Source organism: Venturia canescens, chromosome 8 (assembly GCF_019457755.1).
Source record: "Venturia canescens isolate UGA chromosome 8, ASM1945775v1, whole genome shotgun sequence".
Taxonomy (NCBI): domain Eukaryota; kingdom Metazoa; phylum Arthropoda; class Insecta; order Hymenoptera; family Ichneumonidae; genus Venturia; species Venturia canescens.
This window is the reverse complement of record NC_057428.1, coordinates 10603432-10624895: the sequence shown is the minus strand read 5'-3', so window position 1 is coordinate 10624895 and position 21464 is coordinate 10603432. Positions and strand designations below refer to the sequence as shown.

Below are 21464 nucleotides of genomic sequence, written 5' to 3'. Positions count from 1 at the left end.
CAGAAGTGACGCGTGCGAGAAAAACCTCGTGGATTGATTTCTCTCGTAGGCAAGCACAGGTTTAACAAAGGCGAAGAAGTTGAGCATTGTTAAACGTCGTCTCAAAGTGGTTTAGTGGTGGTTGTCTCGTCACGGAGAAGGGACCAGAGAATAGCGAGTTTTCGGTGCGGAAGGGAGCGAATGAGAGAGGGGGAGAGAAAGAGAGAGTGGAGAATTGGAGAGAGATCCAGATCTCAGACTGTGAAACGTGCGCGTGTGTAAATTCGCGCCGGGGGTGGTTAGTCGGTGGTCAGAAACTCCGAAATTGGAATCACGCTATTCCGAATAAACACCACGATTTCTACGTGTTGTAACATATCGGAAAATATCTCAAGAGTTTTGCACATTTTACGGTCGGAAACGAGTTGAGAAACAATATTTTTTTCATTCGTGGCGGTTTGTTTGCCGGTGTGGGGGAAGGAAGAAAAACAATCGTCACGAGGGTCATAATCGTGTGTCTGGGGGTCGAATCTCTCGCGTCTTTCTCGTCCCGGGACACCAAGCGGCAAACGCAAGAAAGAGTCCCAGCAAACGAAACACAATAAATCAAACACAAAAAGAATAAAAAACAACGGACCTCGCGTCCAGTTTTTTAAGTGGTGTGTGTGCGCGTATATGTGTGTGTTTCTTTATTTGTTGTTTATCGCGTAAGAGACAGGAGCGCACAATAACGCACGCGGCGTGTTTAATATAAAAATGGCGAAGGCGTTTCGCGCGGTGACAGTGTCGACTTTGTCAAACAATGGACAGTCAACGCCAAAGTACAACAAGCCGGTCAATCTCAATGTTAATTATGATCCTCAGGGTCTCAGCATCGAACTCTTGTCGGGTATAATAAACATTCCAATTTTTCCAATTAATTCAATCCATTACCAATCGATAATATGTACGCCCGTGACCGGACTATTTTCGGGGGAGGGGAAGAAACCGCCACATTCAGACGCGAGCCCTAACCACAATTCCATGGACGCCCGACCATATAAAGCCTTTTACCTTTAGTCATTTTCACTCTGACAGCATAATGACCGCTTCTTTTCTTTTCCTCGACCGTATCTTTTATTGCATCAAACCCCGATTCTTCAGTTTTTAAAATTCGTTTCTTTTTTTGTTTCCAATGATTTCCATCAGCAACGACGTTTTTCGCGCAATTCACAGTTTTTTCAACGTGGACGCCTCTGTCGAAACAATGAGAAACGAAGAAACCAATGCCCAATATTCGATGAACATGATCATTATTCTAAAATGTTTCTCAAACTATGCAAATTGAAAGGAAAAATTAAATTCGGAAATAAACGTTTTCGTAGGGAAAATTCCTCATGAAAAATGTTTCCAAAAAATTTTTTCCGCTGTCATTGATTTTTCTTTTTTTTATATTCATCGTTTTCTTTCAAATTTGTGCATTCTACCACTCCCAATGCAATAGCCATTTGACTTTGGAACTCAATGTACTCGATCTAACAATTGTTTTTTCACCATCAGATGAATCTGTGGAAAAAGAGCAGACTCCGCTGCTGGAATTCCCTGTAACGCATACAACAGAATGTTCTCGAGTAGCGTCACGGAGTTACGTCTTTACTTTAGACGGTGACAGTATACTTATTACCTTTGCCAACGAATCAGGTAAAATCCTAATTATGTATCAATTATAGATTCTGTACCCTTATAGATTTTTTAGTAATCCTGTTGAATCAAAATCGTATATTTTTTTGTCTTTCCCTAAATTGTTTTTAATCATCAATTTAGAATGTAATCAACTAGCGACAATGTAATTTCCAATAATTTAATCAAAAATATTGCAGATATATGTCAATGTACTTATCTCGAGATTCTATTGAGTTTTGATAGACCATTGATAAACCAGGCATGATTAGTTTCCTCAGAAAAAACAAATCTCTGAAAATTTGAATAATGGTATTTTGTATGATCATACAGATTTTCGAAACTTCCATTCGTATATACTGAAGCTCAAAAATGGCAAAGGATTGTCGGCGTTTAACGAGCGGACAGAAGAGCTGTCTGCGATGCAGTATTTTCAATTCTACGGCTATTTATCACAGCAACAAAACATGATGCAGGATTACATTAGAACAAGCACTTATCAACGAGCGATCCTTGGAAACTTATCAGATTTCAAGGACAAAGTTGTTCTGGACGTTGGCGCTGGTTCTGGCATTTTGTCTTTTTTCGTTGTTCAAGCCGGAGCAAAAAAAGTTTATGCGGTGGAAGCTAGCAACATGGCGAATCACGCAGAGAATTTAGTCGCCGCTAATAATTTGTCCGACAAGATCGTCGTCATTGCCGGCAAAATTGAAGAAATTGAATTGCCAGAACGTGTTGATTGTATCGTCAGTGAACCCATGGGTTACATGCTTTACAATGAAAGAATGCTGGAAACTTATCTTCACGCGAAAAAGTGGCTTGTGCCAGGTGAAATTCAAAATCATTCTTCTACTGATTTACTTAGCGAATTATACTGTGATTCAGTTGAATATTTAAATTACGAAAAAATTCAATAGTTTCTTCGGCTTCGTAATACTTTTCAACTGCGTCAATTATTTGAAAATGAATCTTTTGTTGTACGTGTTTAAGGTGGTAGAATGTTTCCTTCTCGAGGTGATCTTCACATAGCTCCATTCTCCGACGAAAATCTCTACATGGAGCAGTTTAACAAAGCGAATTTTTGGTACCAAACGTGCTTTCACGGTGTCGATTTATCCGCATTGCGAAGTAACGCGATAAAGGAATATTTCAGACAACCAATAGTAGACACTTTCGACATACGTATATGCATGGCTAAATCTGTGCGGCACGTTGTCGACTTCCAAACCGCTGAGGAGACTGATTTACACAAAATAGGTGAAGATTTAAATTCGTGTATTTGCGAACAGATGCTGGAATGCAATTCTGTTAATCTCTATTCTATTTTTACAAAAAATGTACATATAGAAAAAATCATTCAGTCATTTTTCTCATGCAAATTTCAATGACGATTAACATTTTAAACGTGATTTTTCTTTCCTCAATAGATATAGACGTCGATTTCCACATTCTCGAGAGCGGCACGTGTCACGGTCTTGCATTTTGGTTTGACGTTGCATTTATTGGCTCGACCCAACAAGTTTGGTTGAGTACAGCGCCCACGGAGCCTCTGACTCATTGGTATCAGGTTCGATGCCTTCTCGAGACTCCCCTATTCTGCAAGAGTGGACAATTGTTATCGGGAAAAGTCATACTCGTTGCCAATAAAAGGTACGCACGTTCTACCAATACCAAATCGATTTTTTACGTCTGAAAATTCCAATAATAAACGAGTTTCTTATCCACTTTAAGAACAACAAAGCATAGAACATTTTCTTTTTTTTTCTCAAAACTTGGGAAAAATCTGCACGAAAAATATTTCAGAAAATCAAAAATAGTTGAACCAAACCTTTTTTTTCGTACCTGAAGTATTAATACAATTCTGCGAATAGTCGGTATGTTTTTGTAAAAGATTAAGAACTACATTTTTCTATGTCATCGAACAGCACGATATATTATTGATTATAAATTTTTTTTAATATATTCGGCATTGCCATACAGAATTTGAACAACGATTAATGAACTTGATCACTTTCACGCAATAGCAATTGACGCAAATAATTGTGTATGAATTGATTTCAGACAATCGTACGACGTCACAATAGACCTGAAGTTAGAGGGAACGAATTTGGTTAGCAGCAGCAATACCCTGGACCTGAAAAATCCTTACTTCAGGTACACAGGCGCGGTGGCACCTCCGCCACCGGGTTTGAACAGTACGTCGCCGAGCGAGTCGTACTGGACGACATTGGATGCTCAAGGTGCGCGACAAGCCGTTAACATGGTAAACGGAATGTCGGTTAACGGCCTCGGTGAGGTTTCCATGGATACGGCTGGTTCGGTCAATCCCAGTAATTTACTATCAATAGGTAAGGTTTGCTTCGATCCCTCGCTATACCAGTACTCCGTATAAAGGGAAAAAAAGAAAAAAAAACAATTAAAATTCCCCGTGCTAAAGAAATGAGGGATAAACCGCTTGTACAGGGAAGCACAAAAAGGAAACGACAGAAATACGAAAATTGTAGAGTTTTTCCGAAGGAGCTACAGTATTAGAAATTGGTACAAAATTCGGTTAAACTGATAAATCTGCATTTTTAATACAGTTGATTTTCTTGAATTCACTTTTTAGTCTAGTATCGAAGGACAAATTGACAATTTACATCTGTGAGACTATACTAATCCGACATTTTTTCTCCTGTACAACAAACTACCAAAAGTTTACAAGCAATCTTCCTTTTTTTTCGATCAACGAAGCGCTTTTACTTGATAACGAAATAAAAGGTGTCTCGAATCTGTTAAACAAATATTTCATTCGTCGACAACCTCCAAAGTTTTATCTCCGGCAAAGAGCGCTGTGGCTAAGAAAATCTTGGACGAAATCTGTCTATTTTTATTTCTTTTATGTACAGCAAGTGTGTCCATAATTCGGAAAGTATTCTCTTCAACTTTCTGCTTTTTACTTTTTCCGTAGTCGACATTGTCAGCTTGAATATTAATTGTGGCTCGGCTTCACGTTGAAAATGTAATCTTTATATATTAGAAAGTAAACGAGCGAAATGAACGTCTCGAAATAACGCAGTCGAATCGACGAGGACCTAAGAGAAATTGAACTTTGTTTATAGAAACCTTACGTTCTTTGTGTCCCTGAATACATTGTGTATCCGACGAAGTTGACGCGAATTTTTGTATTCCTTCGGGCAAAGAAATCGAGAGTGATGCGATGTTATTGTATATTTTCATTCCTATAAAACAGCATTACCCTTTAATGACTGTTAAACGAATAACTCCTCAGGAGATATCGTCACTGTCAGTTTCTCCCGGTCTTACTTAACTCCTTTATTTTTTCGATATCAAACGACACGAGCAATAACGTTCTCTTTCGTTTCTCCAGCCTCAACGCCGCATAATACTTTTTATCCCGCCTAAATAAATTTGCGCTACAGTGTGTACTGTCCAAGAGAATCTGTATTCATTTGCAAATCCCCTGCGTTAACAGTGTGTTTTTTTGTAAATTTGTAAGACCGCATCCCTGTCAATAAACGGCATATTGAAGATGAAAAAAAGAAAAGAAAATAAATACTAAAACTGCGAAACTGTTGATTACTTAATCCTCGCCTTCCATTTTTCGTTTGAAGACTCAAAACCTCTTTTTCTCCTCTCGTTCCGATGTTTATATTTCTTGGAATTTTTCTCATTGTAGATTCGCAGGAATCTTTTGGTGTCGAGTAAAAATTCAAAAAACATCAAGAAGACTCGATCATTTCTCTCTCTCTCTCTTTCTCACTCTAATTTGATCTCCTCTCTTTCTCTTTATAAATCGTTAGAATATCGCATAGAAAGCTTATGAGTTTGGTTTGCTTGTGTGGCAGGGGGTCAGCCGAACATACACCCGGGTTCAATATCGAGTACCGGTCGTGGAAGAGTCGGAGGAACAGCAACGAGTACACAAGCCGCGCAATTGATCGGTGGTGGTATAACACCTAACATGTTCACGTCACCCGCCACTGTAAGTATAAATGTTATTCATCAGAATGCATGGTGAGCTTCTTGCCGTTGCGGATTACTTCTGGATAAAGAGAAAACGAATTCGAGTGGCATAAAGAGACACACCAATTTTCGAATAAGAGAGAGAGAGAGAGAGGGAGAGCTAATAAAAAGGAGGTGAAAGGGGGAGAAAGAGTTCGCGAAGGAAAACGCGAAAATCCTTGAGAGAGAGAGACAGTCGTCACTAGAGAAGAAATCCTCATGGCCGAAGCTCGCCAATAAAATATAATAAAGGAAGTAAAAATAAAAACATAAAAATGAAAAAATAGAAAGCGCTTCGTGACATGTTGGGGCTCGGTGAAAAGAAAAACGGATACTAAAACTTTTTTTCGACCGCCTGCGTGTTTTTCGCGGCTACAGCTTGGTGTTACTTTCCAGCAATCGCTGGTTCTCGGCAACACTTCCCATTATCCGGTCAATCCGAGCTTGATGATCGGTGATTACGTCACACCAGGAAACGGCATGTCCCCGCAGCCTTATCGACAATGATCCACGGTGAAATCATATAGAAACGATTATTACCGGAAGACAAAGCAATTACAGAGCAGCGATAATCGTAACATTCATCATCAACGTCAAACGAGCTTTTGTAACGGTATTGCGACGAATGTTAACGGGAGTAATCGACAAGTCAACGGCCGGAGATTAGTGTTCAGCTCGCCTCAGTGTAAATTACGCTTATCCTCAGCAGTGAGAATTCTTCACGCTGCCAATTTCACAGAGCACAATACAACGGCCACGAAGATTCTCGAGGATTCGAACGTCGTTCGTATGTTCGGGCATGCCACGGATAATTGGGTACAAGGACGTTTCAACGCTACCTGGGAAGCCCGCTGGAGGCGACTTCGAGCTGTACTCTCGTCGTAGCCGTTTGTCGAACGATCGCCTCGAATTCGTTCTCACAAGCTTCGTGACGACGACCCATTCTACTGGACATTGATGTAGCCTGCGAGATTCCGCGGATTACAGTACTGAGGAACAGAAATATTTTTTTTAAAACGACAATACTGTTCTAGTTCCTTGCGATCGCGTTTTTACTCCCTTTTTTGTTTAACATCGCGAGTCGAAAGAAAATTACGAGCGGAATCCACGTGTCCGAATCCTTCGTAGACGTCAAACGAATCCAGTTTTTCATTTTTTTTTTTTCTTTTTACTTCAAACGCGTTATTCGTACGAGCATTGCTGGACGAATGTTTACCTGGTACTAAGATGAATTTCGTGATTTCCCCTCTTTTCTCCCGTAGTGTATCGGCGTTCTGAATATTTTTACAACCTTTTACCATTGACGATATTTCGAGACGGGTTGAGTCCGGACGGACGAAAAAACAGCATTTCTTAGGCGCTTTAGATGGGAGGTTTTGTAAGGCGAAAAAATAACATTTTTTTCGATAATCGTTGCAGTAGAGATAGATCGTATTTTGCCAATGATAAGCAACTCTCACAGACCAATTTCTGTGAAACATTTTTTATAGCTCCTTCGATAGAAGTTAACTTTGTTCGGCGAACTTTCATTACCGATAAGCAAATATGATATTTTTGGACAAGCCGCGCATTTCGAACTCAGCCTACCCAGTCAAAGTCGTTCGTTCTCAACTCGTTTCAGTTGCATTTTCATGATCAACGCAATAAATAAAAAACGCAAAACGTAATGAAATTCCACGTATAGAAAAAAGATCGAAGCCCGATGTAACACGGTGATACAATTTCTAAACGTCCCGCGAACGAGGAAGAGAGAAAAAAGCAACAATGGAGCTGAAGAAATAACGTTTTGTACATAATAAAAAGGCACAATGTCGATTAAGGATCTCAATCTCATACACAAACGTATCGCCAAATAAGCGCGGTACAATTTCGTAGTTCCTAAGATTATTATGCTCTTTTCCTTTCTCCGGTCATTTTTTATTTTTTTTTCCTGTTTTTTTTTTTCGACTTCACAAATACTTTTTCCGCACAAACTTGCCATCCGTTTAAGCAAATACCCTTGGACCTCTATGTATTTTTTCTTTACAAATGAGAAACATTATTTTCAGCTACGAAATAACCCAATTGTAATGTTTTTTCTATTTTTGACTAAATGGTTTTTAACCCTTAGTGTGTGCACACCTTGACAGCGAGACATTTCGTGCACATGGGGTCACTTTGACCCCAGGTCATTTTTGACATCGAATATCTCGGTAACTATGCGCTTTTCGCAATAAAAGGTTTGGTCACTTTTTGCAGCAGTGAATTTATCCAACTTTAAGGCTGCAAAGTCGGATTTCCAAAAAAATCTTTTTTCATCGTTCAAAAACTTGCTCAAAGTTGATAGTGCGCGTAAAAAACACTTTTTCGGTTAAATCGATTCGTAAGAAATGAAATTTTGAGTTTTGAAAAATATCCTTACAGAGTTTTACAGACAAGGGTCCATGCTTTAAGGGAAAAATAGTCCACTTTGCAACCCTTCCAAAAAGTGTATTTATTTTGGAGTATGAAAGTGGCTGTGCTCCCTACTTTTAGAGAGGGGATAACGATTTCTTAATATCGGGGGTTTTACTTGTGAGATGCTCATCTGTAAATGCTATTCATGTGAGAAAAAAATTTTGGGGTCAACCTGACCCCAGGTGCACACTAAGGGTTAACTTAATAGTACTTTATGTGAAGCTTCCTCGAGCGTTTCTCACATTGTTTTTGTCGTTTTCGATAAATAATCAATAACCGAAAAAGAATAATGGCGAATTCGATAATGAAAAATTCATAGCAACGTAAAATAAAAAAAAAACAAGCGAAACTTTGGAAAAATGGAGACAAATTTGACAGACAAGATCCTTGAAGCGTGTGTCGTTTCACTCACTCAAAATGAATGCGCATTAATGATTATGAATAGCGCCCCAATGATCATGTACATACACGAGTCAATTCTACCGAAACATTTTTTTTTTTCCGAAGTTTTAAACTCATCTCTGGTTTATTTTAACGAATAATTAACGAATGTATCGGGTTTGCATGAACTTACGAGCACACGAGTGTTTTAACAATGACTTTTTAGCTTTTTCCCCGACGACTGAAAATATTTATACTGAAATACCTCACGCGACAGTAACTCTTAACGCGAGGGGACTCGGATTCTTTCCACTTATTTTCATCCTCTTTTGCAGTTTCTTAGCATTTGACCATTTTATCGGTCAATTCAATGAAATCCGGTGTCAATTCCCTCGCTTCGAGTTCAACAGTCCTTGCATAAGTATTACGTCGATTTTTTACGACGCCTACGAAGAATCTTTGTGTCGCATAAAGAAAAGGAGGGAGAATCACTAATTTTATAGAATCCCAGAAAACTGAGGACTTCGGAAGGAAAGTGATTCGATAGATATATTTTATTGATTAATTATAATTGATAAAATAACTGATCCCGAAGTTCAGTGATTTGAAAAATGCTAAAAAAAAATTGATTCGCGTTCAAAAAGGATCCTCAACGATAATTTAAGAAAGAATTATGATCGATGGCATGAAGGATCCTGAAAATAAATAATTCTTCCGATAAAGAATGACTCATGACGTAACAAGTGCTATTCCAGTATTGGTCTGTCCCATTTTTTATTTTCTAATTATTATAGAAAAATCTCATTGTGCCGTTTATCGAAATGTACTTTTGATCCAGGATGAGAAGAGTTGAAACTTCGATAGTCCTCGAAGAAAACGGTTCTTAATTTGACATTATCACATTCGCCCTGTTCCTTTCGATCCTCCCATTTCCACACTTTTTCACAACGTTTGATTCTAGACAGCGAAAGATCCTTAAAAATTAAATATTCCATGTTCGAATAACTAGTTGACGAAGAAATCATTGATTTTGAATTAGTTTAACGGACCTTCGTAAAGTCGACTGTAACGTGCGTATACTTAAAAAACTAACTCGATTATATAGAAATTAGTTTGCTAGGAAAAATAATGCCCTCCAATTAATCGATCGAAATGACACGTTCCACACGATAAACCGGCTCAACATGTTATTTATTTACTCTTTATAATAATACACATTTAAGTGGATGGAATCTTGGAAAGAAAATAGCATCGATGAGACGAATTCTAGTCGATCAGAAATACATCACAGTCTTCGAAGTTATCCACGAATATGATTTCTTCGATTCAATCTTGATTATTCTCATTACGAAGAAAACATTTTGTCTAAAAATTGAACACACTCGGTTGACCCATACGATGAAATTTATCGCAATAATTATTTCATAGGCTTAAGTAAATACATTAAGTAAAAAACGGAAAATCACATTTTTGAACAACGATGAAATCGGCTCAGTGGACAGCAAAAAAATCAAATTCTTTTTCCATTCAATATCATGCTCCATGAATAATATAGAAAAGTATAGAAAACGAATAGAACAATAAAAAAACAAGATTGTAACCGAGCCTCAAGTCGATAGCCTTTTATATTGAATTTTTTGTAAAGTTCGGCTGAACGATTTGAAATGTTTTTTTTTCTCTTCTTTTTTTTTGTTTTGTTTTATTGTACTAGCTCAAGCGTATAAGGTTAGTTTAGTTGTGGCTTATGAAAGGATAAGTTCGAATCGTCGACCTCGCACGAGATACGATTATTTATTAATTGTCTTGCTCAAACCATGGCACCGTAGGCCTGAAGGAATTGACGGGTGTATGACAAAGCAGTTTTTTCAATTTTTTGCTGGAGCGATGCAAAAAAACGGAAAGTCTGCAAATTTTAATAATTATACGTATACATATAGTTGTAACGACGTCTGTATAATGTCTCGAAATAATTTTTACGCTGTTCTCATAATGAAAAAAGAAAAAAGAAAACAAACAAACGAACATGAGAGTGAAAGAGCGAGAGAAAGAGAACGACGAGGAGCGAGAGAGATGATGAAACTGTCAAACAAGCAAATGTAGCGAATTTAGTTTTAAGGGCCCGATTGTGCGACAAGTTTTGCAGCGTAACGATTCGCGCATCCCGCCGATAGATTCAATGTATAGGGGACGCCAATTTTGATTTTTTTTTTTTTCCAATATTTTTTTATATCAAGTAAAAAACATTTTGAGCAGCGTACGAGTCCTATAAATACTCGTTGAGTCGTTTGAAAATGATTCGAGTCAGCGAATGCGTGAGTGTATGCGTATGCGCGTGGATGTGCGGTGTGAGCGAAATAGAGAAAAGTAGAGATAGTGAAAAATCGTCGAAGTATCGAGAAACTTTTAATTTATGCTTTGCGACGCGCACATTTAGATACGCATTATTAAGTATATAAATATGAAAAAATTTCAAATACAAAGACGTACGAAGACACATCTGCGAAGGCGATTATCTCCATGGAGATATAACGAATAATCTTGAATGCGATAAAAAATCATCACTTCGCATCAAAAAACACTCTCCTCGTTTTCCATCAGCTTCCAATTTAGATCTTAGTCACTGTAGATCATTTAAAAAACGGAATTTGAAATGAAAAAAAAAAAAAAAAAATAAAAAAAAATAAAACTAAACAAAACAAAAAACAAAAAAAAACAATTAAAAATTAAAATGATTACGTGTAGGCTAGCTAGGTAATTTTAATGCGTGTATTTTAGGTATGTATATGCGTACTATATACGTTGCACTATCGTCTGACTACAGTGCCCAATTTCGGCCCAATAAAAAATCATCATTCTCATTTAAACCATCCAATGCGTTTTATCTCTCTTGTTTTATTATTATTATTATTATTTTCTCTTACTTTTATTACGTGTATTGTTCAAAGGCTACTTTTCCCTGGATTTCAATGAATCAAATATGTTTCTTGTGATATTTTATAGGATGTTGCATCGCAGCTCGATTGTACGAACGACTCATAATAAATACAAAAATATTGATTTTTTAAACAAAATACTGCGAGATTTTTAGTGGTCTTATACGTTCCACTGCGACGGACATGCGTAAATTTTGTCTGGCAGTGAAAATCGAAGGGATATTCGAATTTCCAATTACCTTCTGCTTGAGCCTGATATTTTTTTGAAATTTTCACGCAATCAATTTTTTAATGATTGACTTTTTCGCCAACAATCGTAAATTTTTTCAGAGATCATTTTTTTTGATATTTATGATACTTTAATAACATTTCCAGCTCGCATGGAAGGTAGTTGAGGAGAGATTAAGAAATCCTTTGGTTTTTTTTGTTTCAGACAATAATTACGCGGACTACATTCTAGGGCGACGAACGACTCCAAAACGTCATCCCAGATTGAGATGAATATTTTTGTTTTAGCGAACAATTGTTTCTAGAGTCATCAAGCGATACGTAATAAAAGTTGAAAAAGTTCGGAAAGATTTATCTCACTGAGTCCATGGTAAAAAATGGTCGTATTATCTAAGACAGTTTGGTGTAGAACTAAAATGTTTTTTTTCTGATTCGAAAATAATCGCTCCTTGATTCCGAAATTTTTTCGCATGAGCTTTCACCGACTCAATCTCTGTCCAATCCTGAGACTAAGGCCTGCTGCCTGCTTTTTATTTTATTTTGTGATCCAGTTTCATTGTATCCCCGCCTACGAACGATAGCCACGCGGCGCTGTCGGCGGACGGAGGCAACACGGAGGTTCGACAGTACGACAGTTCAGTCGGCGGGAATTGCGCACGCACTCAACGGTTGTAGTGAGATTTTGTGTACGAAAATCATTATGAACTCGGAAATAACTGTATTAGTAACCGGCTTCGGACCCTTTAAAAATCATGAGGTCAACGCAAGCTGGGAAGCTGTAAAAGAACTTTACAAAATGAAAGAAGATTTACACGAACGTCACAACGTCCGATTGGTCATTGAAAACATTCCCGTTGTTTATCACCACGTGCTGCATCGTGTGCCCCAACTGTGGAAAGAACACGATCCACAGGCAAGCAAATTCGTTACCTATATTTGTAAGCGAGCCTCATGATAAATGTGGGCGATATGGGCTGTTCAACGCGGCACAAACTTCTTAAATTTTTATCGATTGTTTCAAAGCGAATTCATGTGTAACGGAATTCTACGATTTCAAATGTTACAAACACGGAGCTTCAATTATGAAAATTCAAAAAACTTTACTCACCAGATCATTCCTCGTTATTCGTGCTTATAATTTTATGCAATTAAAATTTTTTTATTCCGTAGTATGAAAAAAAAAACTAGAAAATAATTGTTACGACATTCGTAAGATAAAATTATTAAAAATTTGAATAAAAACTACTGTTCGAACGGTAATCAGCTGATTGCCTGTTTGCTATCGATTCAAAAATACACAATGATTTAATCAAATCTGTTAATTCAATTCTTTTTTTTCGCTTTCGAATTCTTTTTTAAATTTCTTTATTAGTTATGTCCGGTCCAAAAGTTCGGTGCTTCGTAAATTTCTTGTATTCAATGACTGTTTCACAAATTCAAACATTAACGTAAATCTGCAACTTTTTAATTTTTTAAAACTATTCAAAAAATAAAATATTAAAAAATAGAATATCCATGCATTATCAAGAATCCCTGAACTTCCTGTATTACTGTTCGGGAAAATGAATGTTTGTACATTGCAGACTTGACTGAATTTTAAAAAAATTAAGAAATTTTAGATGAAAATCTGATTTATTTGAAAACTGTAAAATTCGAGATAGAACGCTATATAACGCAGATGATGCCGATAGAAGCTGACAGAAGGTTTTCATTTTTGATAGTTACTATCTCAACTTCAGAATGATTTACAGTTTTTGTAGAAATTTCATCAGTGATAAGAAGTTTGTCACGGTTCACATGCTAACTTTCGAAACGCCTTACAAACGAAAAAATAAACACTTCGCAATACTAATGATAAACTATCATTTCAATCGGTTTCAGATTGTAGTGCACGTGGGCGTATCACACAAAGCTCAATGTCTGACGTTCGAGCAAAAAGCTCACGGGTTTGGTTATTTTCGTCCGGACGTCAATGGCGAATGTATGACGAATGAATGCAGGGAAGGTTCACCAGCATTTTTGGAGACTGGGATAGACGTTAAAGAATTGTGTCGTAAAATAAACGAAAAAAATACTGGTAAAGAATCTTGCAAGGCTTGCATCTCGGTTGATGCTGGTCGTTATCTCTGCGAGTACATCTATTATCAGTCACTTTGCAAAAATTCCGAACGTGCATTATTCGTACACGTGCCTGATAGTCACGTATACACGAGTGAAGTGACGGCGAAGGGTCTCTGCGAAATAATAGAATTGCTCGTAGACAGTATTAAAAATTGTAAATAATTTATTTTCAACCGCAAACATTTTTGATTCTGCAGCTATTGTAAAATATTTTTAAAAAATATTCATCACTGGTGGCACTGAGAGTTGACAAACTCATTAACGAAAATTGTACAAAAATTCAAATGTATAGTCAAAAACATTAAGCTCGTCTACGGAAATGTTACGATAAGGACAACAAACTGTGTAAAAGGAATGCATAGCCGTCTCAAATACTGATATTGTCATTTGGCGTTCACAACTGTGATTCTCAGGCCGAAGCTTAAGAAAATTTCTCGTCATCTTCACTAGTTGCCTGCAAATAATCCATTACCGAAGAATAACCTTCTTCTTGAGCTACCGGTGCTAAAATTCCTGTTGGCCGTTGACCGTTCCTTGTTCTACAAATACTGCAGTTGCACAAGCCACGACAAGGTGGACAAGCCCAATTCTAGAGGACAGAAAATTTTTTAAGTTAACAATATGACAATTTATGAAAATAAATTTTCATCAATTAAAATGTTTAACTAATTAAACTCAGGCAAATAGAACTTTTAAACACTCATTGAATATTGTTTATTCATATCTGAATAAAAAAAATTGCCTTGTATATATTAGAATTCATTGAAGTACTTTGAGAAAATAAAAATCAAACATGCTAAGAGTCCTCTCTTAAATTAATGGTAAGTTGAAGGAATATATTGCTTAGCCTAATATTTCTATTTGGTTGGGAGATTACTTACCGGGTCTTTGAGAACTTTAACAGCATCTTCGCCATACCTGCCACGTAAGCAGGGCCCACAAAACTGGCCCCTAACACCGATGCATTCACCAGATCGGCAGACAGTTTTGGTGTCAAGAGTTTTTTGTCTGCACTGATGACAGCTTGTTCCATTGTACTTACAGTAAGTCTTTCCTGAACTTTTTTCTGCGACATTCGCTAACATGTCTTCGGTTATTTCATCGATTGATGGAATGGAATTGGGATCATAAGTTGATGTGGAAACTTGGAATGTTCGAGTTTTTGATCTTTTACTTTTGTGATCAGAATCGTCGTCCTCATCGTCATACTCAGCCAATTCTTTGTCAACATCCCATATGTCCATTCTTGAGATTTCCATCTCTCTTTCAAAGGTTTTTGCCCATGGAAATATGACCTTCAGTGGACGGCCTTTGGGCACAAGCGTTCTTTCGAGTTCCCTGTTGTTGTCCTCAAAAGTTTCATCGTTTGTGGTATTTGCAGAAAAACTATTTCCACTCATCCTTCTTGCTCTGCTCCGCGTGTTGTGCGTTTTTGGCTCGTACTGCAAATGACTCCACTTTTTACGACGCTTTCTCGCCGGCGGGCGATTTTCCGCATTTTCATCGTTTGAATGACTCAAATTTTTTCTCTTTTCTGTCAGGTTTTTTTTCAAATCCTCCGTTTCGGCTTTTAGTTCTTTAAAAAATTCTGCAAACTATGGAAATGTAAAAAATTAGGATTCTCAAATGAGCACGCATAGTTCTTTGTTTCGCATAAAAAGTATGGTTAGGTGATGGTTTCTTATTCCACATTAATTACCTCCGCTTGTCGTTTTGCGATGTTTTTCCTTCGTATTTCTTCATAATCGATTTCAGCCATGTTGGGAGCTGCGATTGTTTGTAATATTGAAAATTACGTATAGTTTTCTGGAGGACGCAATCACATTCCTTGCCGGGTGTTCGCAATGTTCGCATTTGAACTCGGAACTCGGAACTCTGAGACTCTCGGATGTCTCGGAGCTGCTTTCTTTCAAATTGTTAGAATTTCAAACGGTCGATGCTGCGCGCGCACCGCTACTCTAGTATTATTTGCGCGGGAACGCTTTTCGTTCGCGCGACTGTCTCTTATTCAAAATATTTGTTTTAGTAGTATCAGGTAGTATTTACGAACTGGAGGTCACTTCAGAAAAAAACAAAGGAGAGTCATTACAAGCACGAACGTGTCCAGTGGCATACGCTAAGGCCATATTTTCTGTTGCTGTGCGCTAAGCATTAGAGTTAAAAAAAAAAGGAAAAATCTTGTTCAATCTTGTGAACTAACATTTAAAACCTATTAAGCATCGAGTTCGAGAAACTAGTAAACAATAAATTACAAAGTGGAACTAATTATCCTCGAAAAATGTGGCAAAACAAACGGAGAAAGATTCAGGATTTCGACTCATCCAGCGATTCATCGGAAGATGATTTTTTCGACGATTCTTCATCCAGCTACCCATCTGGTTCGGATGACGAACCCGGGTAACATCATTTAGAATAAACATCTTATTTATTTATTACAATATTTATTTGACATCCAAAAGTTTAGTTCTGGTCGCGGTAACTGTTAACCAATAAATGTCTAGGAATAAATATTTGACATCTTTCAGTTTTCTTTGTGGCAATTTTTTTCTATAAAATTTTATTCAATTTTTTTTTCTATAAAATGACAAATTGAATAAAATTGTACAGGATTCTTGAATGGGGCTTTTGTGACGCACCCGGACCTGATGAACTTAATGATAATGAATTCACAAGAAGTTATCGGTAAGTGCATAGATTGATAAATTATATTAATTAATTTATCACATGCTTCTATATCCCCATAGTGATGAACAGAATATAGATTTTCTTTAATTAAGGTAAAAAAAATGTGGCATTAAAATATTTTTTTCTTTTTGAAACATTTTATATTTTTGCAACCGTAAGTGTAATTGAACACATTCTACGTCTATCTTCTTCAACAATAATTTAGTTAAGAATCTGTATCATTTTCATGTGTACAAATTTGTTGGTGATAAAGTTTCTGATTAATTTGGTTATCCCAAAACTTTAAATCCAAACCAGCGTACCTTTCTGCTCTGAGTATTTTCAAAAACGCTGCTAAACTAATTCAACAATATTTGTTCTAGTCTCAAAAAATCTACATTCAACTTCATATTGGAACTCATACAAACTGATATAGAAGAGTGGACTGATAGTGATATCATCAAAACACCTGAGAACGATCCGAAGATGATATTGATGTTTGCAATTGGAAAGCTAATAACTAAGGACCCAGACAAGTAAGTTGAATTATCAAATGATTTTATTCTTGAAATGTATAATTTATACCCAAACAAAAAAAGTTAACCACCAATAATCTTAAAAGAACATAATTGAGATTTGAATTAATAAATGAACGTTAGTATGTGCATCTTTTTTTTGTAAATTTCTTTCTTGAATTTGCGGTAGTAAATTCCTGAAAATCAAAAACTGATGTCAGGAGATTATTGTAGGACATTTTCTGGCTACCCTGTAAGATCTATTCTATAATCTGCGATCCTGTTACCAACCATTCCGACTCTGCGCTTGGCTGAGAAACAAAGACTTTCAGTACTTAGGATTGGGTGTACGAGGCAAATTTACCAGTTCAAAATAAACATATTTCTAAATTGAATTCTAGTGTCATACTTTTAAATATAATTCAACACACAACCTGTATCGAATAACAAATTGATGAGCATCGAGTGTTTTTTCTCTCGACCATTTTTGTTCCCCTTAGAACGTTTTAGTATAAACTTTCTACTTTTCAGTGGCTTCTTTGGTAAACGAGAGGACGGAATTGGAAAAGCAACTGGGTGGAGGATGATTCGGTGTGTTGTAAATGCTCTTTACTCGCACCGTCACGCATTCATCAAATGGCCGGATGCAGCGAGGGCTGAAGAAATTTCGGAGAAATTAAAAGAAAAATACAAGTCAAAGAAACCTATTGGCTTAATAAGCCGTTCAGAAGTCAAGACATTTTACCAGATCTCACGCATGAAACCGAAACCATTCGGTAAAGTGATAAATCGTACCATGCCATTTCAAGTATGTTTACAAACATTGGATACAAATATAATTCACAATTTGAAAATATATGCTAATGAGCTTCGTTCCTTCAGATTATAAGCGACCACGAGGGTCAAATAATGCACGTAGCAACAGGCGAAGCCGTTGCGTCGGACAAAGTGAAAGTTTTGCGATCATCGCGTTTTGAAAACGTGCCAATCAAAAGAAACTTTGTAAAAGATGATCATTTAATTGGCGTATTGAAAGACAGAATCAAAAGTCTGAAGGGTGAATTGCCAAAGAGACGAGTTGATGTGGAAAAATTGATTTGTGCCTGTTGTGTTTTACACAATATTTATGGAATGCTCAATGACCAAATGCCTGCTGAGAAGAAGTGATGAAGGTTCATTCCGACGATTGATGCATCAAAGTACAAACGAAAAAACGATTTTAAATCGAATAGCTTTTGACATAAGATCTATTTAGTTTTTACTTAAAACTTAACTGTACTCAGTACTTAACAGCTTTGTAACATTTTTTTTCTTCAAGATTTGTTCTATACGTATGTTTTGTTGTTGTATACGTATACTTGTACCACCTAGTCTGTAATACGGGGAACGAATAAATAATAAACATTCTCGGTGGAGAATGGAAACAAAAAATGTCTAAAATTTATTATTTTCGAATTTCTTCAAAAAAATCGCGGAAAAACTCAGTTTTTCACGATAGCGCTTTTTTTTTGTTAATATTCAAAACAAAAGTAGTAAGGAATTCTGAATGAATATTCGGTAAAATCAAAACGGCCCTCGCTTTTTATTGGCATATCACGCACCTACCAGTATTGTACCAGCAGTAACTAATTTATCGGCAGTATACGATCGGTCGATAAAAAAGGGTTCTAATTTATTGGATGAGACTGTCACACTTAATATATTTTGAAACCGTTGAAAAATTTGAAAACGTGATGGTTTGTTTACGTTCCAAGTTGCTGCCTGAACAAAATATAATTTTTTGAATTGCTTTTGTAAAACAGATATTCTTTGCGAAAAATCACCGTAGTATTGTATCAATCTTAAGAATTACTAGTTCGTTTGCTATTTGCTTTGGAATCTCAAGTTTATCGTTGATAAACAAAATTCTAACCTGAAAAAATAATCAGTTTTCAAATTTGATAGCAAAAAATGGATAAACTAAAAGCAATAATGGTAAAATACCCCGTGTCGTGTGAAGAATTCAATCATAGTTTTACCTCAAGTTTTCAACACATAGAAGAGTCTCTTAAGAAACAAGAAGATCATTTGTTTGGTAAGTAATATTCATTCAGATTAACATAATTTCTGAAACAAATTTCAATTTCTGTATTTTCTCAATTGCGCATCTAATTCTTAGAATCACAAATGAAGTTACAACAGCTTAAATCTGAAGTCGATGAAATAGAAAATTCCATCTCCAGCGAGAAAGAACTTCTTGATTCAAAATTGCAAGAATTGAGTACGGCTGAAGAGCGTGTGGTAATGTAACAATTTAATTGTATTTATTTTAGCACAATATGTATATTTTATTGTTTTCAATTTTTCTAGTGAGTAAAAATTTACAAAAATGTAAAAGATCTTTCTTTGAATAAAAAATGCAATTGATTTTCAAAACATTTTGTATATTCTATGTACAGAATCTAATACAGAATCTATGTTTTACAGCATGAGCTCAAGCTTGATAAAGATACTTTGTCAAAAGATGTTCGGGATTTGGAAATAGAGAGGAATTCAATACGTAATGCAAAACCGAATCACAAAGATCAACAAACAATTGACTATGGATTGTACGTAACTCAATTCCTTTAATGAAATATTATTATCACATTACGATTTTTTTTTCCACTCATGTCAGAAGTATTTCCACAACACCAAAGGCAATCTATAATGTACAAATACTAAATGAATGTTTTATCCGATAGGAAAAAATTAAAATACTATAGAAAGCTAACTGGCATAGTGTGGGACTACAGTGCTCCGATAGAAGTTGCAAAAGGATGTAAGTTGAAGCTTTTATAAAATGGATATTGATATAATGTAAACAGTTTAATTTTGTATTTTGATTTCACAACTCCGTTACAGATACGACAAATGAAGTGGATTACGTACATAGTTTCAACTACCATAAGAAGGAGCATGGTCGGAATTTGGTAGAATTGCTGTGGGAAGAGATCAGAAAGGCAGCGGAAGGTAGGCAGAGGCAACAAGGAATTGAAGAATCAGAAATACTCGATGATTGATTACAGGTTATTTCAACTGTAAATTTATTCACATAAATGTAACTGAGATATATACTATTTATATAAGTGTGTAGAAGGATCATTGGAGTTGGCTGAAGTTGAAGAGGTCAAGGCACCCAATTGTTAATCACTCAATCGTATTAAAAAACAAATCATTCAAATCAATAATAAATACATATATTAATATTTTTATAATTGTTCCTCTCATAATATGCATAACCTCGAGATGGTTGAGAAATACTTGTTGTACATTTTTTTTAACCTGTTGTTGCTTTCATACTCCTGATAACTGACAATATGTAATACGCTATGTAGTACGTAAGTACTAAACTTAATCCCATTATCGTTATGACACTAATTACACAAAATAGCATACAGCCAAGAACAGTTGCTCCTATCGTTAATACGCTGACTGAAAAAAAAATAAAAACGAGTTTTCAAGTTAATGAGTTTAAATAGATGGGTTGAAAAATGCTTGGATTATCGGGCTACTCAAGGATCACTTTGAATGAATATTGTGTTCACTATAAAATTACTTAAAACTGAGGTGCTGACAAACAATTGACTGAATAAGAGACAAGAGAATAATTTACCTTCTATGACAATGAAACTTGTGAATGCAAATGCCACATTGACAATGGCAAAAAGAAGAAACAGCAAGAGTGGAATCGCAACTGCTGATATAATGGCTATACAAGCTGCCAGAAGAACTGGATTTGACAGCAGGTACTGCGAGACTATTTCCACTGCTTCACACATCCTTGTATCAATTAAAAACTGACTCAGACTGTTCCATGCCTTCCCACCTGTAAAGATGTATCTTATTTGTTGCAATTGTTAAGACTCTTTGTGAAATGACGAGTGTGATCAAACAATATTTTTCTATTTTCATGTTCTATCGTTTAGACTCACATTGCCTCTTCAATGTAATAAATGGTCTTTCTTTTTCATAGTAATTCTCCTTATCCACAGTCTCAACTGGTTGCCGCTAAAAAAAAGAAAAAATGTGAGACATTTAATAATCGATAATATTATCAGTAAATCGAGCCATCAAGATTAATGATAATATTCCCAATCTATTGCTGCCGCACAAAGAAAAATTTACTTGGAAATTGGACCTTGTGATATTGTAAAAAAAGTACAAGTTATGTGATTGAAAATCCACGTAAATGGTTGTTGTTATAAAAAACAAATAAACTTCCTGAAAGGATAAGGAATTGAGGAATATGTTTAAAAATGAACGAATATATTAAAAATTAACGTGTCTATAAATCAAGATAATGATCAATTTAGAATATATACCTGTTTCTTCATGCTCGAGCAAATGTTTTAGTTACTAATCGGCGATTGTCATTTACACGTGTTATTAATGAATAAATAATTTGTGTTATGACACTAGAACCACGATGCAATTACATGCAAGTACTGTAATTTGCGACTGCCCGACACTTCAATCAGCTGGTCTGTCGAAACAACCCGCGGGCCCGCGGGATAAAACAAAA

General features: G+C 36.1%; 6 protein-coding genes across 8 annotated transcripts; 4 read left to right on the top strand and 2 right to left on the bottom strand.

Annotated features, from left to right (window-relative positions):
- The first annotated feature begins 48 nt into the window (after nt 1-48).
- Nucleotides 49-11963, top strand: Art4 (arginine methyltransferase 4). Of its 3 annotated transcripts, none has more exons than XM_043425605.1 (8): nt 49-868; nt 1519-1659; nt 1972-2466; nt 2629-2895; nt 3066-3288; nt 3700-3986; nt 5487-5623; nt 6022-11324. In XM_043425605.1, the coding sequence occupies exons 1-8, from the start codon at nt 736-738 to the stop codon at nt 6148-6150; spliced, it is 1812 nt and encodes a 603-aa protein (XP_043281540.1). In that variant the 5' UTR covers nt 49-735; the 3' UTR covers nt 6151-11324. The 3 variants fall into 3 exon arrangements, with proteins under 3 accessions (XP_043281540.1, XP_043281541.1, XP_043281543.1); XM_043425606.1 differs by having other exon boundaries at nt 50-868; nt 6040-11324; XM_043425608.1 differs by lacking the exon at nt 6022-11324 and adding an exon at nt 11827-11963 and having other exon boundaries at nt 52-868.
- On the top strand, nt 11860-13908 carry LOC122414386 (pyroglutamyl-peptidase 1). The gene is made up of 3 exons (XM_043425613.1): nt 11860-11991; nt 12173-12534; nt 13503-13908. Exons 2-3 carry the CDS (start codon nt 12322-12324, stop codon nt 13902-13904), a joined length of 615 nt encoding a protein of 204 aa, XP_043281548.1. The 5' UTR covers nt 11860-11991; nt 12173-12321; the 3' UTR covers nt 13905-13908.
- Nucleotides 13888-15653, bottom strand: LOC122414384 (cell division cycle-associated protein 7-like). Its single transcript, XM_043425610.1, has 3 exons — nt 15442-15653; nt 14624-15337; nt 13888-14331 (listed from the first exon to the last, which is right to left on the bottom strand). Exons 1-3 carry the CDS (start codon nt 15499-15501, stop codon nt 14164-14166), a joined length of 942 nt encoding a protein of 313 aa, XP_043281545.1. The 5' UTR covers nt 15502-15653; the 3' UTR covers nt 13888-14163.
- Nucleotides 15654-15786: 133 nt separating this feature from the next.
- On the top strand, nt 15787-18352 carry LOC122414385 (protein ANTAGONIST OF LIKE HETEROCHROMATIN PROTEIN 1-like). Its single transcript, XM_043425611.1, has 5 exons — nt 15787-16139; nt 16350-16424; nt 16790-16942; nt 17453-17729; nt 17804-18352. Exons 1-5 carry the CDS (start codon nt 16021-16023, stop codon nt 18086-18088), a joined length of 909 nt encoding a protein of 302 aa, XP_043281546.1. The 5' UTR covers nt 15787-16020; the 3' UTR covers nt 18089-18352.
- A 274-nt stretch (nt 18353-18626) lies between these two features.
- Nucleotides 18627-20152, top strand: LOC122414696 (uncharacterized). The gene is made up of 5 exons (XM_043426227.1): nt 18627-18995; nt 19080-19201; nt 19388-19509; nt 19645-19721; nt 19805-20152. Exons 1-5 carry the CDS (start codon nt 18872-18874, stop codon nt 19960-19962), a joined length of 603 nt encoding a protein of 200 aa, XP_043282162.1. The 5' UTR covers nt 18627-18871; the 3' UTR covers nt 19963-20152.
- LOC122414697 (uncharacterized) lies at nt 20118-21425 on the bottom strand. Its single transcript, XM_043426228.1, has 4 exons — nt 21265-21425; nt 20875-20950; nt 20556-20768; nt 20118-20374 (listed from the first exon to the last, which is right to left on the bottom strand). Exons 1-4 carry the CDS (start codon nt 21274-21276, stop codon nt 20220-20222), a joined length of 456 nt encoding a protein of 151 aa, XP_043282163.1. The 5' UTR covers nt 21277-21425; the 3' UTR covers nt 20118-20219.
- Nucleotides 21426-21464: the final 39 nt, after the last annotated feature.

Excerpts from the sequence above, each read along its gene's own strand:
- Art4 (XM_043425605.1), top strand. The coding sequence starts at position 736 with ATGGCGAAGGCGTTTCGCGCGGTGACAGTGTCGACTTTGTCAAACAAT. Across the intron at positions 2,896-3,065 it reads GACTGATTTACACAAAATAG|ATATAGACGTCGATTTCCAC; the intron begins GTGAAGATTTAA and ends TTTCCTCAATAG. Across the intron at positions 5,624-6,021 it reads TGTTCACGTCACCCGCCACT|CTTGGTGTTACTTTCCAGCA; the intron begins GTAAGTATAAAT and ends TCGCGGCTACAG.
- LOC122414697 (XM_043426228.1), bottom strand. Across the intron at positions 20,769-20,874 it reads TATTACATTGAAGAGGCAAT|GTGGGAAGGCATGGAACAGT; the intron begins GTGAGTCTAAAC and ends ACATCTTTACAG. Across the intron at positions 20,375-20,555 it reads AAGTTTCATTGTCATAGAAG|TCAGCGTATTAACGATAGGA; the intron begins GTAAATTATTCT and ends TTTTTTTTTCAG.
- LOC122414384 (XM_043425610.1), bottom strand. The coding sequence starts at position 15,501 with ATGGCTGAAATCGATTATGAAGAAATACGAAGGAAAAACATCGCAAAA. Across the intron at positions 15,338-15,441 it reads TCGCAAAACGACAAGCGGAG|TTTGCAGAATTTTTTAAAGA; the intron begins GTAATTAATGTG and ends ACATTTCCATAG. Across the intron at positions 14,332-14,623 it reads TTAAAGTTCTCAAAGACCCG|AATTGGGCTTGTCCACCTTG; the intron begins GTAAGTAATCTC and ends TCTGTCCTCTAG.
- LOC122414385 (XM_043425611.1), top strand. The coding sequence starts at position 16,021 with ATGTGGCAAAACAAACGGAGAAAGATTCAGGATTTCGACTCATCCAGC. Across the intron at positions 16,140-16,349 it reads GGTTCGGATGACGAACCCGG|GATTCTTGAATGGGGCTTTT; the intron begins GTAACATCATTT and ends AAAATTGTACAG. Across the intron at positions 16,943-17,452 it reads ATAACTAAGGACCCAGACAA|TGGCTTCTTTGGTAAACGAG; the intron begins GTAAGTTGAATT and ends TCTACTTTTCAG.
- LOC122414696 (XM_043426227.1), top strand. The coding sequence starts at position 18,872 with ATGGATAAACTAAAAGCAATAATGGTAAAATACCCCGTGTCGTGTGAA. Across the intron at positions 18,996-19,079 it reads ACAAGAAGATCATTTGTTTG|AATCACAAATGAAGTTACAA; the intron begins GTAAGTAATATT and ends TCTAATTCTTAG. Across the intron at positions 19,722-19,804 it reads GATAGAAGTTGCAAAAGGAT|ATACGACAAATGAAGTGGAT; the intron begins GTAAGTTGAAGC and ends ACTCCGTTACAG.
- LOC122414386 (XM_043425613.1), top strand. The coding sequence starts at position 12,322 with ATGAACTCGGAAATAACTGTATTAGTAACCGGCTTCGGACCCTTTAAA. Across the intron at positions 12,535-13,502 it reads GGAAAGAACACGATCCACAG|ATTGTAGTGCACGTGGGCGT; the intron begins GCAAGCAAATTC and ends AATCGGTTTCAG.